The 19,002-nt window shown below is 53.8% G+C and overlaps 1 protein-coding gene across 2 annotated transcripts in view; it reads right to left on the bottom strand.

Annotated features, from left to right (window-relative positions):
- CDH22 (cadherin 22) overlaps positions 1-19,002 on the bottom strand; it is a 73,780-nt gene that overhangs the window by 12,592 nt on the left and 42,186 nt on the right. For both annotated transcript variants that reach the window (XM_065849628.2, XM_065849627.2), the window contains exons 5-8: positions 15,781-15,948; positions 14,690-14,877; positions 13,699-13,952; positions 6,423-6,559 (exon numbers count right to left, since the gene is read on the bottom strand). In XM_065849628.2, coding sequence (XP_065705700.1) covers positions 6,423-6,559; positions 13,699-13,952; positions 14,690-14,877; positions 15,781-15,948 — 747 coding nt within the window. The remainder of the gene's footprint in view (positions 1-6,422; positions 6,560-13,698; positions 13,953-14,689; positions 14,878-15,780; positions 15,949-19,002) is intronic.

The following is a 19,002-nucleotide window of genomic DNA, read 5'->3' as shown; positions in this document are numbered from 1 at the left end:
TGCCCGCCAAGCATCACTCAGCATCACCATGCTCTGTTCCAGTACAGAAACCCAACGGCTGGGCTGCACACCAAGGACTCCCAAAATGCTGCTGCTGGCCTGACCGCCCCTGGAAAAGCTGAGCAGCCCCAAGCTGGCATGTGGGACAGGGACTGCATCGTGGGACAGGAATTACATCTACAGCTCATGGGACAGGGATTGCATGTACAGCCCCACTCACTGCAGTGCCACCCTTACAGCACATGCTGCAAAGGTACATTGAGCCCTCGCTCTAAGATTATAAATCACTCTGGATAGCCTAATGTTTTCTGAAGCACCTCGTGTGCTTCCAGAAATGAGAATTCCCTCATACTCCATCTCCTTTTTTTTTTACCCACAGGTTGCAACTGTGACAGCCCTGATACCCCCCTCCTCACTCAGGCAGGAGTCCTGCTTATTTGTCTATAAAATTAATGCTGGCCCCCACAGATCAGGTGGAGAGAACCCAGGGGAGAGGATATTTAGCATTGCTCCATAATTAGCCAGGAACCTAAGCCCCCTCCCCAGAGCTGCCTTCACCCTGTTCTTGCGTTATCACTCCCTCTCACCCAGACCAGCTGCTCTGCTGATTAGATAGTTGTTTTCGGGGGAGGGAGGCAGAAGTCGTGACTAAAAGCCTAGAACGATGTGTTATTTTAAAATGCATGTTGGTGCAGTGAAATAAACTGCAGTTGCCTTCAGTGAGAGAGGAGGGGGAGGCAGTGGGAGGGGAGGCGGAGGGTGCACCTGATGCCCATCAGGGCCATGAACAAGCAGGAGGAAAAAGGGTTCAATTCCTGCCAGAAGGAGGATGACAGCATCCCATCACCTCCTCCTCGGCCACAGGGAGATGGACACCTGTCCCTGCTCTCAGCTCCAAGGAAAGCTGGCATCACCCTGCAGGCACTGCCTGGAGAGATGAGGAGAGGCAGAACAAGGGAGGAAGAGCCCAGGACTCCTCTCTTCCCCTTCCTAACCACATCCCAGATGAGCGGGTCCTCCCCCGATGCTGCCAGGACCATGCGTGCACCGCAGCGCTGGGTTTGGGACACATGGGTGAGCCCAAGCTCAGCAGTTCCCCTTTGAGATCACCCATTGGGAGGGACGGGATCAGCACATTCAGGGCTGGGCACAGCCACAGCTCTGTCCTGTTCTGCAGCATCAGCGAGCAGATGCCAGGGGTTTGTTCTGCACACGCGAGTGGGGTCACCCTGTGCCATGGCACGGTGCCGGGGACCCGTGCCGGCCCTGTTGCCACAGCCATCACCGCCATCCCGCCCGCCTGAGCACGGCTCAGAGCACGGCTGCTCTTTCTAAACACAGCCTGTCATAAAAAAGCTCCATTTGCCCCTTCGGAACTGCTGAAGCCTGAGGCTCAAGCTCACTCCTGCTTCAGTGCCAGGGTTAAAATTTGATGTCTCCAGGAACATGAAGGTTAGAAATGCAACCACTGCATTGCTGTCTGCTCTCCCACTGAGGCACACATCAGTGTTTTTTTTATTTTGGCTGTAACCATGATCTATTTGAACGTTCCTCAAATGCTTGCTTTATCAGCCTCCCTCTTCCTTTGATACAGTACCTGGATTTATAGGTGGAAAATATGAAAAATGGTTGGATGTATTTGAAAAAAAAAAATCTCCAAAATTTCTCTGAAATATGTTTTCTGTAACTCACGTGGCATAAACTGAATTTATGATGGTCAGAACTGTGACTGTGATTGTTGGAGTACATCTGTGATGAAAGGCATGATGTGCCTCTCTAATGCGGACTCCACAGCTGCAAGGCCAAGAGCTCTGACCTGCGCTTGCTCCGCACCCCGGCAGCGAGCACACGTGCTCCAACACGCTCCAGCAAGTGCTGCAGGGCAGGGGCTCCCATGGGCAGAGCAGAAGACGGGGTGGCTGGGGCTGCAGGATGGCGGGGGAACGTGCCCTTGGAGAGCTCTGCCAGCAGCACCCGGCTGGGGACAGGGCTGAGGGTGACATGTGCCAGCCGGGTGCCACTGGAGAGGAAAAGAGTCATCCTCCACTGCAGCATCTCTCCTCGCTATTCCAGCTCAGCTGACTGACATGCAAATTAGTTTAATTATTTCTTCTTCTAAAATAAATTATATTTTGCAGTGGCTGCAATATGTTGTGTCAGGCAAAATTACATTCAATATTTTTAAACTAATTGATGTCAGCCTGGAGAAAACCTGATTGACAGCAGCAAGGAAACTAGGCTGCTACCTAAATGCTTTCCCAAATTAAAATTAAACATGTTGTTTTTCCACATTTCCTCCAGGAGTTGGAATGCTATTAATCTGAAAAGACTGAGGAAAGAGACATAGGAAATGCACAGGACGAGGGGGAGATGCTGGAAACGCAGCAGTGCAGTCCGGGAGCTCTGGGCTGCTGACTGGCAGCTGTCTTTGCCAACACAGGCTGAATGTGGGAGACACTGGAGCCTGGCGGGGTTGGGGAGCAGAGCTCTGCCCTTCCCTCAGTGCTGCGAGCAGGACAGTGCAGGATGAGCAGCCAGCACAGCCCTGACCCCCGTGCTGAGCTCGGCTGGGACGGCGGTGTGGGGATGGGACAGGCAGTGTAGGGACAGGGGACAGGGAGCACAAGGATGGGATGGGCAGCACCCTGGCTCTGAAGCGGGAGAAAGCCGCAGCCCTGCTGCATGGTGATGCTGAGGTCGAGCCTCAAATGCCTCAGCTGAATCTTCAGCCACATCCCAAAGTATTTTTTCTTATATTAAATTAACCATATAAGTGATCTGAACAGGGCTATATCCTTTTCTAAAACATTCAGATGCAAAATGCCAACAGCTTGCCCTCTCCCGGTTCTGCACAGCCAGCTGCCCGCTGGACGGACGCTGAGCAGCTCCAGGCAGCTTTGCCGCAGAACGCACGGTAACAGCTGCACAGTGACCTCCTGCAGCAGGACCAGGGGGATCCGTGGTTACTGCTGCGCTGGGATCCAATCCTTACCCCACCAGAACCTCACACAAATGCACAATAAAGCACTTTGCACGTTTACACCCAAACCTCTGCTGTGAAGCTCTAAATGTAGCCACCGCTGAAGCACACACAGCGCTTGCACTCCTGCCTGCACACGTAGGTGTGCAGTGACACCACACACAGAAAGGTGCTCTGCAGCTTTCTGGGGCCTGGAGCAGAGTCTGGTGACAGCCTGGAGGATCGTGGCTGCTGATGTGGCCGCAGCACCTGAGGAAACAGCTCTTGGGTGTCCTTGGGCACAGTGCAAGACCCACTCCCTTCTGCGTCAAGACCAAAGCGGTACAATACTGAATTCAAAATTTCTACAGTAGTAGGGAAGCCAGAAGAATCAGGGGTGGAATTTATTCCTTGCTATCTCAGCAAACTGGGAGATCAAAATGCAGATTAGAAGACAAGGATGGGCCACTTTGCTTTCCAGCACTTGCACCAGGGCTGTGAAGCACAGGGGGGGTTGTGGATGTCAGTGTAGCCACCTGGCTGCAAAGCGGAGCTGATGGCAAGGACAGACGGGCATGCCAGGGGAACGGCTCGTCGGACACAGGCAGCTACAGCAGAGGCTGGAGCTGCAAATGCGGCTCCCAGCTGAGGGGAAGCAAAGCGGAAGCAGCAGTTAAGCCAAGTAACATATAAATGGCTCTCACCTCTCCTGAGTCCTGCCCGAACTCAGCAGCATGAGAGTCATTAAATCGCATCCAAACACAATGCTCTGATTAAAGCCAGTCTCCAGCAGGAAGATTTATCATCTCAATTACCAGCAGTGGACACAGCAGTCAAGGCCTCATCATTTTACATGAGCAAAGAGGAAAACAGGAAGAGAATCACTAATATTAGCCCAAGGAAGGTAAACAGCTTGTGAGCAAGATGAAGATTTATCTTTGGAAACACTTGGCCTGGTCCCAGGCCAGATTTGCTGAACAGCCTCCCTGCTCCCGCTGGCTGCCACGCTGCAAAGCCAAATACTCTGCTGGTCGCCAGCAGGGAGAGACCCACGCTGGCGATGCCTGTTCCGGGGGCCCGGCCTGAACCCCCCGCCAGCAGCAGGAGCCCCCAGGTGCAGCCAGGATCCTTCTGCCTTCCCAACTGCTCCCCAGCTGCAAACACACTCCCTGGGTTACCTGCAGATGAGAGATGCACCCGGACACGGCCCCTGCTGCCGCAGACCCAGGGCAGCCAGCTGCAACCCACAGTGAACACCGCAGGGTCCGCCAGCTTCCCCAGCCCCAGACACCCCCGTGCTGCGACCTGCCGCGCCAGACACACCGACACCGGTGCGGATGCTCCTGGTCGCCCTGCGCCCTCCGCGCTGAAACCCCTCTGTCATGTGGAAGGCTGTACCTTTACAACTGCCCTTTCCGCCAGAGGATTCAGACATAAATTGTATTTTAAATTCAATATCAGTCATTAATATTTCATGATTACAAAACGTTAAGGATAATGTCACGGGGAGGAACGTCTGGGCAGTTAAAACGGATGAGTCAGAGCTCACCGATGGGAGCAGTCAGAGCACTGAAGAGTCTCCCCGGTTTGAAGCGATCCAGCCTGACAGGCTGTGCTGCCTGAGGGGAGCTGCAGCATTTACTGACTTGTTCTGAAATCCTAACCGCTGCCTGTAAATATTGTCCTTCTGATTCTCGTCACCTCACGTTTCCTCTGGATGCTGAGTTGTGCTGCAACACCACAACACCCCCTCTCCGGCCAGTGCCAGCAGAGCCTCCCCATGGAGCCCCGGTCACTGCCCTCCCTGGGGGGATGCCGGTAATGCTGGCACGGCTGCTCATCGTTGCCGGGCAGGGCTCATGCAGCCCTACGGTGCAGGGGCACCCCAATTGCAGGCACAAAGCATCAGAGCACAGTGTCTGGCCAGGGCCACTGTCCTCTCCTCTCCCGGGCACCGCAGATCCCAGCCCTGCCAGATCAGGAAGCTGCCACTGCGGGGTGGTGGCCCCACAGCAGGAACCAATCTCTAGGCCCCACATCAGCCCCCAACCTGGCTCTTTGAATGCAAACGGCATCTTCCTGCTCAAGAATGAGCAAAGAAATGCAGAACTGCTGAAGGGTCTCAGGGTGAAGCCGTGGAAGGCTCCCCCCTGCAGCCAGCCAGGTCTCTGCAGACACCAGCAGGTGGCCAAGGCGCTGGGCAGTCACAGCAGCTCCCTGACACCAGCTGGTCCCAGGCTGCCCTGCTGACTTGCGCATCCAAAATATGGAAAACTTCAAAGAATACGGCAATGCCTTTCTTCTTCCCAGTGTGGTACCTGGGATTGAAGCCTCTTCTCCATCTTCAGGGTTGGAAAAAAAATGAACACAGAGCACTCCCCGGGGACCACAGGGTACATGTGACCTGCAGAGCCCACGAGCCAAGGCACCGTGCAAACACAATGTAGGCAGCAGGATGCTCAGGGCAGCTTCCTACATGCAGTGGAACATCTACAGGGAAGCAAAGTCTGCCTTTTCCTGCCATTATTTTATTTTCATTCCTCAACAGGAGTTTATTCAGACCTCCTTTGAGGAGCAGGACCCAAGTTTGTTCTTTTCTTTCTTAACTGTAGAAGAAAAGACAAATGGAACTTCTGCTGGAAGCATCCACACCAGGTTCCACCACCCACATCACATGGAGGAAAGATGAACTACCAAAACCTGCAGAGCTACTAAGCTGTTCCCTCCTGCTCTTCCAGCTGTGTGCGAGCAGATTTGGCAGGCTAAAGGATAGCACAGCTGTGAGGGAAGAGACCTTCAGGGCTCTGGTGGGAGCGTCAGAACGGAGACCATTCCAGAAAAGGACAGAAGAGCTTCACCTCATGCCCCACCGGAGACATCTCCCAGTGGGCTGCAGCCCCTTCCCACCGCTGCCATGCCACCCCCTCCCATCCACTCCTTGCCAAGCCTGCGGCGCACCTGGGGTGGGGAGACCAAGGGCATGGGGACACCCAGAGCCACACACCCCATGTGCTGGCACAGCCGTGCATCCCCGTGAGCCCCAGCAGGAGCGAGTGCTGGCAGCCACCTGTGCCTCAGGGCTGCAGGCAGCGGGACACCCACCGCAGCACGTGGCTGAACGGGGGGAACGCAGGTGACAGGAACACAGACCCCTGGGAGCCCCCAGAGCCGCTCGGCAGATGTGAATGCAGGGAGGGATTTGCACAGGGATGACTGGCAGAGCTGGCGCACAGATAACACAAATTTGATTAGCGTTCATCAAATATACTATTCGACCATGCTCCCTTATTTATGCTCGAGTCAGGAAGAGTATTTTTAGGTTGTCTAGGGAGATGTCAGCCTCAGTGCTGCTGTGTCTTTTTTTTACTTCAGTGTTAATTAACACTTGCATCTTGGTCACCTTTGCAGTGAAGGCACCCACACTGCCCCAGCACCCTGTCTGCTCCCCAGCACTCCTGCTCACCTGCTTCCATCGCCAGGACGGTGATGTTGTGCCATCCTGCCGTCTCCCGGTCCAGGACCTTTCCTGTCACAATGGCACCTGTGTTGGCATCGATATCAAAGATCCTCTCTGTGTCGGTGCTGCGGTCGATGGCATACCTGAGAGCAGGCAAAAGGGAAACCGTGAACAGCTGGATGTGCCAAACCCAACCGCTGCCAGCCCCAGGGGCACAGGGTTCTAACACAGCAGGTCCTGTATCACACCCTCACTTTTCCTCTGCTGCAGTACCAGGCTACAAGCTCACAGCCCTCAAGTAAAATAGTGAAGTGTGGCTTTTGGTGCATAAAGTGGAACTAAGCACAGACTGTGCTCCACAGGGAGTGGAGCATCTCCCTTATGAAGAAAGGCTGAGGGAGCTGGGGGTCTTTAGTTTGGAGAAGAGGAGACTGAGGGGTGACCTTATTAATGTTTATAAATATATAAAGGGTGAGTGCCATGAGGATGGAGTCAGGCTCTTCTCAGTGGCAAACAATGATAGGACAAGGAGTAATGGGATCAAGCTGGAACACAAGAGGTTCCACTTAAATTTGAGAAAGAACTTCTTCTCAGTGAGGGTAACAGAGCACTGGAACAGGCTGCCCAGGGAGGTTGTGGAGTCTCCTTCCCTGGAGACATTCAAAGCCCGCCTGGACACATTCCTGTGCGACCTCACCTAGGCGTTCCTGCTCCAGCAGGGGGATTGGACTGGATGATCTTTTGAGGTCCCTTCCAATCCCAAACATACTGTGATACTGTGATACTGTGAAGTGGGAAAAAAATCCTGCTCTAATGTGAACGTTATAGACAGAGTGATATAGAAATAACGGGCTGTAACTCCACTCATGACTCTGGGAAGCTTCTGAGCTGTAGGTTCAGGAACAATACCAACGCAAGCAGCAGACGGGCAGGCTGTGAACCCCACCTGCAGATAACCTGAACTGCTGCAGCTACAAATGGCCAGGACTCCTCTGAACCCAGAGTGAACCCGTGCAGCTGCCCCAAGAACCCTGTCAGCAGAGGTGGCAATGGCCAGCATCCCCACAGCACATCACCCCTGGCACCACCAGGGTTTGCCCTGGTTCGGGCTTCCCAGTGTCACAGGAACAGGCTGAAAAGCTCCTCCAGCTCCACCCGGCCCCAGCTGCTCAGAGACCCTTCCCATGCAGCTCACACTCTTCAACTGCCCCAGTGCTGCCCCAGGCAGCCCCTTCCCTGTGCCCACCATCAGCCCACCCCTCCCTGTGCCACCCTGGAGAACAAACTCCCTCCTCTGCCCAAAGGCATCTCCATAGCGCATGAGAAGAGTCAGACACCTGGGTTAGCCCTGAAACCTCGCTGTAACACCACGAGCCCATGCACCAGCCCCAGTGGCACGTCCTGCATTTCCAACCATCACACACAGAACAAAGCAAGCTAACGCTAAATCAGGACACAGTCAGGTGTGTGCTCCTTGGAGGCAGGGACTGGAAGGGAAGCCCGATCCAGCTGAGGCCCTCATGTGCAGCTGTAACACAAACACCCCCACTGCAATCAGAATTAGAAATCCAGAAGGCCTACAAATCACAAACAATACAGCATAATGTTATTGTGTACAGCATCTTTCATACACACTGCATCCCAGAGTGCTTTACAGAATTAAATAATACAAGACAGCAAAGAGTACAACGGATAAATTACCGAAAAGAGGGCTGTGAATAAATTAGAGCCTTCAGTCACATGTCCAACACCAGAAGGAAGACAAATGTGGGCACAAAGCGAGCTGGAAAGCTGATGAGACAGGACAGTATGGAGACACATCAGTCAAGAGGAGCAGAGCAGGGCAGGCTCCAGGCCAGGAGCACGTTCTGGATGCTGGAGGTGCTCCACACACTGCAGAGCAGCTTTCCAAGCGCTTGCACCTCGCCTGGCACAGTCCAGCTGTGGCCTGTGGGTCCATTGGCCATATGGCTCACAGCTGAGGACACCATCTCACCTTCTGCATGCAAGGATGGCCACTGCACAGAGGATTCGGTGGCCTCCAGCCCTCCTGTCCCAGTGACAGTGCCTCTCGTCTGCACAGCTGGGCAGCTCCCTCCAAAGGAGGCACATCCAAGGGCATTTATACACTGTTTAAAGTGTTATACTGTACCACGTTACGTTCCCTAGCACTCTCCCTTTCAGACAAGGAAATGAGTGAGAAAATACAACAGTACTTGCTTGTAGTTAAGGAAAAATGTTAGAAAAAAAAATCACTATCTAAATTGCATCTGCACGCATGCACAACGCAGCAGGTTCTGCACCCTGTGTGGTCGGCCTCCTCCCCTCCTTGCACCCAGGGGTGATGGGGACCTGCCACACAGAGCTAGGGACAAGCCCAGGCACCCCAAAACACCTGCCAGACACTTCCCAGCCACGCTGCATTTTCTGCCCCAGCTCCCAGCTGGAAACAGAACCTCTGCAGGCACACAGCCAGCTCCAGGAGGGACAGTGACACTTCTTGGCACATACTGCAGCCTCTCAGACACTCTGTGCTCGCTCACTGCAAAGGGGAAGGAGAGGTCTGGCCGCTCTGACTTGTACTCATCAGTCACACGTCCTGCTGGAAGGAGGAAGAGAAACGGGGACAACAACACCCAATATCTTTGCAGTACTATAATCAACGCATTTGCATAACGGCTTCCACTGCTCTCCCACTTCACCTGACCTCGAACACATCCTGTTCCTCCATTCTTTTAATCCTGTTAGAGTTCAAGGTGAGGCTTTGCTCTCCATACGCCTTCCCTGCTTCTCGAGTAAGCACATGACTCTTTTGTTCACACTCATGTCAGTGCTGCACAACCAACCATGTCTGCAAAAAACAGCTACACAGAAAAACCCAGTTAGGGACAGAAGACATCCCTGAGCCCGGAAACCCCTGACACCGGCTGCCTGCACGGCCAGAGGGCAGGGGGCTGGTAGTGAGCGCTCTGCCTTGTGCCATCCATAACCTTGTCTTACACTTCTAATTGTTTTTCTGCCAAGGTTGTCTTCTGGCACCTCCAAATTGTCTGCTGAGGACTGACTGCCCATATCCTACGGCAGGGCATAAACCAAACCAGAAATCTGGTCCCTGTGTCACCAGCACTACACAGAGACACCACCTTCTCAGCACCGCGCCAGGGGAAGGAGACAGAGCTGAGTGTTACCTGCACTTGCCAGAGAAGCAGGGCTGACCCTGCTTCAGCGCTGAGGGTTTGGTGGGGAGGAGACCAGGCAGGGCTGCAGCTCCATCTGTGCCAAGCACCATGGAGCCCTGGGCTGGCACGGAGCTGGGGAGCAACGGGACAGGGATGTCCATCTGTCCCTCAGAGCCACAGCCTGCCCAGAGCTGCAGATCAAACCACTCCACGCTGCTGTACACGACAGACCTCCCCTTCTCAGAGCTTATGGCTGACCCTGTGCTCAAGTAGCTGGATCAAGAAGCTACCCACTGTGCTCAGTTTACATCAGTTTGTGCAATATGATCTTTACCAAAGTCTGTGCTGACCATCCATGAGCCTCTCCAGCTCCAGCAGTCCAGCTTCATAATTCATTCATCTCACTGAAGTCAAATGGAGCTTTTATCCTGTGATGGGGCAGCAATTGATCCCTGGGGCTTCCAGGTACCCAGAGACAGGACACGTTCCTTCCTCCTGCGTAGAACAGCAGTCTGATTGGGATGCGGACTTTGTCATCCATCTTCCCCTCTTTCCCGCTGGCACTGCCTGTTGGTTTGGATGTTACAAGTGACTGCTTAATTTAGACAGCTTTCTTGGTGCTCATCTTTCTCTTGAATGTATATCTCAAGCAGTTTGTTTCACTTCTCTCCCTGAGAACAAGGAGCACATTTTATGCCATGTGTTTTCTTAATAGGGAGCTTTTCAAATACTGTGTGAAAAGCTTTTTGTTGTGTTTGTTTTTTCCTCCTCTCTCTTTTGTGTTGAAGCAGGTTGTAGTTCTTGCTGTGCTGTTGGAGTCTATAAAATGCCCATGTCCAACACATGTCTCCGGATTTGGTGAATGCCAAACAAGAGTATCTCTGAGAACCTTAAATCCCAAGCAACATCTTCCCAGTGCTGATAAAGCCCGGAATGTACACAATCAGAGCACAGGCTCCCACTGCAGAGAGAAAAACAAAAGGCTCCCACACAAACAGCCTCACGTACACAGACAGTCTATCACTGTATTACCTCATACAATGGTTCAGCTGAGAAAAATTGCACTATGCCCAGGAAATGCACAGCTAAAGCCAAAAAGCCAACTGGAAACTAAATTCTGTCTGAAAAAAGAGTAGTTCCAGCTTTTGTTAGGCAACAAACAAAGATGGAATAAAATAGAAAGCACCAGTCCTTTAGAAAGGCATTACTGCCTGCACCACAGTGGTCTTCATGTTCCCCCCAAAATGTGCTGAACTCTAGGGTGAGTCCCCGTGTCACAGCGTCAGCACCGGAGGGTGTCCCTGTGCCAGCCCCACACTGGAGTCGCTCATCCCCGGGCCCCAGCTCTCCTCCCAGCCAGGGCTCCACATCCATGGCAGCTGGGACAGGGCAGCAAGCGGAGCCTCCAGGATGCCTCCAAGAACCGCGGAGCTGGACGTCCCTTCAGCCCCCATGTCTTGGTAACAGTCACTTTGCAACGCAGCCCAGCTCATCTGGAGGGGATTTGTTCTCAGTGGCCACATTGCTGTGGGACAAGTGGACGGATCAGCAGGAGCGCAGGGCAGCCCCAGGCTGAATCGTGCCCCCTGCAGCTGCTCCAGGCTGGATGGGGCAGAACCCACACAGCCCTGTTTGTGCTGACCTGTGGATGGAAACAAAGAGCCAAGGGCACCTCCTTTCCCATTTGGCTTCCCAAACCTTGTTATTGGCAGCCTGGTGTCAGCAGGACCTGGAAACACTGCCAGAGCTGATTTTTGCTCTGCTGGCTCTGGCAATCCTTGTCCTTTTCTGCCTCAAGGGGAGAGTGCATGTCATCATGATAGACGGTTGTGGCTCTCCCCTACTTACAGGGCTGAGCCAACACACAGACCAGAGCCCAGGACACAGCAGCCACTGCAGAAACAGAGCTGTGTCTTTGCTCCCACCTCTGGCAGATGAGTTTCAGGAAGTTAAAGAAATCCACCGAACTGCAGCGACTTGAAAGAGTTCATACCAACTTCAAGGAGCTGAGGATCAAACGTTGGTCATGCCGTCAGGGCCAGCAGCTCTCTAATGTATCAGAGGTGAAGTACGAGTGATGGCTTCTTGCGACTGTACTTTGGAGTAGCGCACTTGAAATGTGAGGTGACTTACTGCCGTCTCCTGCTGACGCTTTAGTGTCATATCCTGGCAGGGTGCCGCAGGACGCTTGCGTTAATGTTTGTGCACCGCCTTGAAGCTGTGAACAGCTGCCTACGCGGCAAAGTATTTTATCAAATTACCTAGCAGGCCAGAGGACAGGAAAGCAGGAAAGATCCAACAGCACCTTCCTCCTGCACTGGTGCCACATCGGCACAACCAGTATAAACCTGCATCTGCGGGAGGACACAGATTTGAACGCATCAAGTCTCACAAGGGAAAACACATTGCAATTCCCAAGCTGCAGCAGATGCCTGGGAGTCCTGTTGGCTGGGGGCTTGTACCTGAGCACAAGGCGTTGCCCTGTCTGACACTGAGCTCGCTATAAGAGACACACATATAGCACAGTTTGGGCTCTAACCCTCTTGTTCCTGCTGAACACTTGAATCTGCTTCTCTCTGCTCCAAGTCCCCATCACCTTCTGCACAGCAGCAGAAAGACTCCCTCCTCCACTTTCTTTTGTTCTGTCTGCAAACAATGCAACAAGCTCCACAGAGAAGCAGCACAAAGAACAAGAAAAAATGAGAATAAGAATAGTTCTGTCCCCAAGGCCCCTTTCCTACAATTACAGATCAGAAAATAAAATCCATGTTTTGTAGCACTGCTAGAAACAGTCAAATGAAAAATCACATGCACAGATATACGCACACACAGATGTGTAAGAAGGACTGCGCACACCCGAAGAGTGCAAGCTAACAGCTGCATGCTCAGGACAGGCCACAGAGAAAGAAATCAGACACATGGCCTGAATGGAGAGGGCAGCTGCACGATGAGGTGAGCAGAGGCACTTTGAGAACACGTCCAACAGGCAACACAGACTAGTGCAGGTGGTGCAGCCTCACATACACAGTTCTAGTTCCTGCCATGCCAAGGCTGGTTTCATTCACATTCATCTCTGTCTCCATTTCCATGAAGATCTGGAGAAACCTCTCACCCCACCTTGAATTGGTTTGCTCTCCATGGCTGCTCAGCAGCCCGAGCACCTGCGTGGGGACATCATTGAATGGGGTCAATACTGAAACTGAGCCCCCTGGCCACATCCTCCAGCCCACACCCCTGTCCTGTTGCAGCCCAGTTTATCTCTGCCTGGGACGGGCTCCCTGCAGAGCTCTCAGATGCGAAGCCACCGCTGCTCATCTGAAGCGAGCGGCTGTGCACGAGGTGCCTGCAGCTGTGTCGTCACCTGGCACGAGAACACACATTTCAAGGAAATTTTCCACACTGGGGATGTTTTCTGAACACCAGCTTTCCAACCCAACTGCTTGCGACTCAGGCCAGTTGGCAGAGCCAGAAGGCTGCTTTGTGCCTTAGGTAATAACAATTTAACAAGGTAACAATCTCTTTAGCCACAGATTAAATGGAAATGGGAAATGTCCTGTGCAGATAAACTCTGCCTGGATTATGTCCCCTGCCCAAATATAAACTCCTCTGATCTTTGATCCCTATGCACACACGCACACACACACAGACAAGCTGTGCCTCTGCACCTCCCGAGCCTCACCTCATGTCATTTTCATCTCTGCCCTCCCGTCAGCTCTGGTTGCTCATCTGGCCTGTCCCACACACCACTGTCAATGCTTTGCTGTCAGCAGCAAGGACACACGCACGTCACCCAGCCACTGTCCCCGACACTCCCTTGCCACTCAAACTCGTCACTTGCCAGTGACGTATCTGTTACCTGCCAGATGGCTGCTCTGCTTGTGCACAGGCTGTCACTCACCTGCAGCTGCCTGTCCCATAGGACATGCTCACCCGCTTGGCCACACATGCGGCACTTGTCACCTTCACCTGCACTGTCTGTCCTCTGTCACCATCTCCCCTCTGCCCCGGTCAAGGCCACAAGGCCCCCACGCCACGTGTGTCCCTTGCAGGTGACCCCATCCCACTGCTGGAAGGAAGACACGAAGTTCAGGCAGCTGCTTTACCGGACAGGATGGTTCGCTGTGTCTGGGTCGAGTGCGGTGACCACCCCCACGACAGAGCCAACATGCGCATCCTCCTGGACCTCCATCAGGTGGGATGTGGGACGGAACTCAGGGGGCTCATCAACATCCAGCACCGAGACCCGCACAATGGTCTGGTCCCGGAAGGTGCCCAGGTCCACGAACCGCGGGTCCACGAACTTGTTGAGGGCCTCCACCACGACAGTGTGCACTCTCTTTGACTCGTAGTCAAGAGGCTGGAATGACAGGAGAGCGTTAGGCATGCCCAGCCCAAAGAGACCCCACTGCCTCTTCCTTCATCAGAGACACCAGGGGTAGCATCTCCGCCCAGGCCGGGAGACCCTGTGCCCATGCAGCCGACAGCGCGAGGCCGAGGGGGCAGGAGGAAGACGACGCTCCAGCTGCTCCCCCAGGGCTCCCAGGCAGCCAGGATGCACAGAGAAGGCAGCACCCTGCGTGCTGCAAGGGAGTGAGTTTTGGTCATTAATCACCCTATTATTTCTACAGGGGAGGCGAGCTGACTGCAGCGGTCCTGGTGAACAATCATTCCTTCACGCCTGCATCAAGCGTTTGCTTGGGTTTTTTTGCCACCAAAAGCAGATACAAAATGCTGTTGGTCAGCTATAGGAATTAGGTGGGCGTATTTCTCCCCTAACAGGTGCTATCAATAACATCTGTGAGTGCTGGTTTGTAGCCCTGTGCGCAGCTCCAGCTCCGCTCAGCTCGCTGCTGGGCAGGCTCCAGCAGGCACCGCGTTCTTGCTGCTCTCCTGCCTCCCCAGACACAGCTCTGTGTGTGCACCCAGGCAGAACAGAGGCAGGTCTCCCCCTGCACCTGCAGGCACAAAAATGCAACTGCTACAGCTAGAGCAGTGCTCTGAGAAGCGTTCATGTCAGCTCAAATGCAGCAGCAGGGCTCCTCAAAGGAAAGGGCCCTCCCAGAGATCTGTGCCGTCCCTTTCCTCATCTCTCACCTTTTGTACCGTGATGATAGCCTCTTGGGTATTGCTGTCCGTGGTGACTCTGAACATCTCCACCCCCTCCTCATCCTTCACCTGGTATGTCATGTCCGTGTTCTCCCCGACGTCAGAGTCCTCTGCCTTCACCCTCCCGATGGCAGTGCCCACCGGAGCAGTTTCAACAATGCTGAACTGATACATCTCTGGAGGAGAGAAAGGTACTGGGGTCACTGCTTCTGCCTTTGGAACCCCTCCAGCCTGATATGGTCCTTTACATATGTCCTTGGGGGGACACCTGGACTACAAGCTCTGCTCAAGCTCTACCAGTGTCTATAGTCCAGAATGCCCTTTGAGGAGAAACACATATGCCAGCCAAAAAAAGGTCTGAGGGAAGATAATTGGGGATGTTTCAAAGTGCTGGGTGAAGTAAGGGCTGATTTCTCTGTATGGACACTGCCCTGCAACCAGTGTTTTCTGACTCATTGCAATATTTACCAGTTCTAATTTCTGAAAGATGCAGCTAAAGAGCTGAGCATCCTCCAGCTGCAGCTGCTCTGCCAGCCCGGCACTGCCAGTCTCCACAGCTGCTGTGCCCTGCGAAGGTCGCACAGCCCACTCCTCACAGCACAATCTGCATTTAGAGAGGGCCCAGAGAAGACACCAGCCGGAGCCACAGGCTGCTCGCGGTGGCTTGGAAAGCAGAGCTGTCCTGTGACGGGCTGCTGAGCTGGGCCGCGTCGCGGTGCCGCACGCTGAGCTCTGACGTGGCAGCCAGGAGAGGCCAGGCCAGCAGCGCAGCCCTGCCCGAGCCCCAGGAGACAAGACCAACAGGCTGCTCTCTGCCCAGCACAGCGCAGAGCGCTCAGGAGAGGGCCGGCTCTGCTTTCCCCACCACAGCCCTGCTCAGCACCAGCACCAAGACCCTGGACAGGCTTGGCCGGGGCTGCTGCCCCTCCACCACAGCGCAGGGATGCGCTCAGAGCCAGGCAAGGGGCTGTGTGTGCCACTGTCCCAGTGCTGCCACCCTGCAGCCCCGTGCCAGGCGGTGCCAAGAGCTGAGCTCCTGTCCCACCCCGCGCTCAGCCCCAACCGCTGCCAGGACTCACTCTGAGGGAAGCGCGGCGGGTTGTCATTGACATCGGTGATGACGATGGTGACTGTGGTGGATCCGGACAGGCCACCCAGCTGTCCCGCCATGTCCGTGGCGCGGATCACCACCTCATACCGGTCCTGCGTCTCCCTGTCCAGGTCAGCCACAGCTGTGCGGATCACACCTGCAAACCACGGCATAGCGTGAGCACAGGCAGGTCACAGAGCACCCACAGAATCACGGACAAGGTTGGAAGGGCTGGAAATCACGTCGTCCAAGCCCCAGCTCTAAACAGGATCAGCTCAATCTCCCCCAGCCCCTCTGTATATGGCAGATACTCCACCATGTCACCAATCTCCATGGACCCTTCCTGGACTCACTGGGGTTCGCTCATGTCTCTCTTATATTTGGCAGCCCAGAACCAGACACAGCACTCATGTCACGTCACCACAGCTGAGCAGAAGGGACAGGTCACCCCCCTGGCTGCTGGCAATGCTCTTCCTAACACAGCCCTGGGTGCTGTTTGCCTCCTTTGGCAACCACCACCATCTGCTGGGCCCCGGCACAAAGGGGAGCAAACCCTCCTGCAGCCCTCACAGAGACCACGTAAGTGAAAGCTGACTGAAGGGAGAAATGGGATTTGGAGAGAAGAACATACCCAATGGGTTGTTTGCCACGCAGAAACATCCTGAAAATCCCCCCAGAGCCCAGGAACAGCCACGGGCCCAACCTGAACCCCGCGAGTCTCTGTGGCTGATCCCAGGCACATTGTGCGAGAGGTTTCTGGCTGACGCTTGTGTCGCAGGCAGCCAGCAGCTCCGGCACCAGACCCCAGCTCAGAGGGGGTTTGTGCTCCTCTCAGAGGCCGGGAGCAGGTAGAGGATCGGCGGGGCCAGAGGCACAGCAGCGAGGACTCGACAGATGCTGGGGCTGCACTGGGACCGGCCTGGAGGTTTGCACAGAAAGGCTGAGTCACAAACCCCTCTGGCACAAACCCACCACAGCCCTCCTACCCTCACCTGCTCAGGTGGGAGCCAGGCAGCACTCCTGTCTCAGCCCACAGCGCTGAGCTGTTTCACTCCTGCCTTCTGGTCCAAGGGTGCCTGGAGACCCATATTTGATCCAAGGAATGAGTGGGACAATCTATTTCCAAATGTCTATCTGCACAAACCCCTCATTTTCAAGTGCCCCTCTAAGTTAAGGAGACCAGAGATGATATACACGCCCTGTGCTATGGGCCAAGTGTGCACCAGAGACTGTAAAGCTTAACAAAACGTATGGTATGTTAGTACTTCTTATGAAATGAAGTCTCTTAAAAATATGTGTTTATAGGTCTTCAGTAGTCATCTGGGCTTGGGGGAAATGACCAGAACTCAAATATAAAGGAATGTAAAACAAGAAACAAAGAGTAGTAAACAGAAAACACTGTGAATGACACAAGTTACAATTTCCTATGTCACCCAGGAGAATTTTATTTACATGGAAACAAAGCGGAGAAGAAATATTTTGAGAATGAAACAAAGAAATTACTCTGCCCTGAGGTGACACCAGGGGCACACATGAGTGGTACACAGATGGAAGGTCATTAGCTGCACATTCCCAGTCCTGCTATTGCAACAACACCCCAGAACAGCTAGAAATCAGCTTAAAATCCCCTCCAGCTCAGTTTCTTAACATTCCCACAGATTTTAGACATTTTTTTCTGGTTTTGTAATTGCTTTCTCTCTCCCAGGCTTTTCTGTTTAAATATTAACTTCACCTCCTCCTACTGTGAATCTTGGTTGCTGTCAGGGAAGGTGCTGAGGGGGTTGCCTGGCTGTGCAGGTGCGACCTGGAGGGGACAAGGAGCTGCTCCCTTGCCAAGCAAACAGTAGAGAATCATCCAGTTGCTCTCAGCAACTTGCAAAACATTTCCTGACAAGCAAAGCATCAATGGCAGAGCGCCGGAATGGCAGAGCACCACAGCCGCCCAAGCAGCCGCTCCTGGGCAGCCTCGGCGCAGCCCCAGCACAGCGAGGAGCGCTGGCTGCCAGCGGACGGCGCTGAGATGAGATGAGATGTGGCCTTGGGCCGTGCCCTGAGGCTCCCAGGCATCTGCCCTCCACAGCCGGCAGCTCATCGGGGTGACCCTGTGCCCCTCTGACATGGCTCCGGTGGACGGCTGGCAGGCAGGAGCTGCGGCTGCCATGGCCCAAGGGCAGACAGAAATGCCACTGAGACGGGAGGGTGAAATTCCGCCTGCCCCTGTGCATGACATTACAGGTGTGGCAGGAGCTGGCAACACTGTTCTGGAGACATTTATCTCTCCTTGCTTTCTGAAACTAGCAATTATTCCGGTGACTATCATTGTTAGGATTTATTATAAAGACATAACCACCATTTCAGATCCTTGCAGCTCTCACGGATAGGCACAATTTCACCCAGCTTCCCTCGTCCCTCTGTCATTTTGGTCCTGTAATTATCTGGACTCCCACTGCCTTCAGCCTCATGAATCAAGGGGAGGTTTGTCTCACCCACCATCTCTCAAGTACTTCCAGCATCTGCCTGTTCACACGCTTGGGTAACTCTCAGCCCTCATATCACTCGATCACCAAGGTCCACGCTCCAGCACGCAGGATTCCTGCCAGGGAGCATCCCAAGCCCTCCACTGGCAGACAGCGAGGGTTCATGTCGCAATGGGTCTGTTCAGAGGAAGCCATTTGAGCAGGAGTCCCACCCCACCTCATGCAAAGGGGCTGAGGGAGCACGAATGGGGGAGAATGAACATGCCCAAACTGCAGGCTCCGCCTGAGCACAGGCAGGACCAGCCTCGCACAAACTGTGTCCCTCAGCTGCCTCTGCTTGTAGGACTTTCCTGCCACTCTACCATGAATAAAAAACCGTTATTTCTGGGCAAGCGCTATCTCATTGAAATTTAAGCAATTCTGTTAATTAACGGGGTCTGAAGCATTTTATAATGAAAATGATTCATGTCAGCACAATAGTGATGAATTGGGATGAGAGGGAAAAAGCTCATGCATTCACCAAAGCTGTAATGACTTAACTGAGCTGCTCGTAATGATATAGCTCATAATATACCATGCAAAATAGGAGGAAAGTGCTCGGGCACTTCCCAGAACACCCCCAAGGTCACCTGTCCCAGCAGGGAGCAAGCCCAGGCCATCTGCACCTGCAGCGCTGGGCACACAAACAGCCCCAGACAGCTCCGTTTTTTCTAGTGGCACAAGGCAGACAAAAT

This window comes from Patagioenas fasciata, chromosome 16 (genome assembly GCF_037038585.1).
Source record: "Patagioenas fasciata isolate bPatFas1 chromosome 16, bPatFas1.hap1, whole genome shotgun sequence".
Classification (NCBI taxonomy): Eukaryota; Metazoa; Chordata; class Aves; order Columbiformes; family Columbidae; genus Patagioenas; species Patagioenas fasciata.
This window is presented reverse-complemented; position numbering and strand designations above follow the sequence as displayed.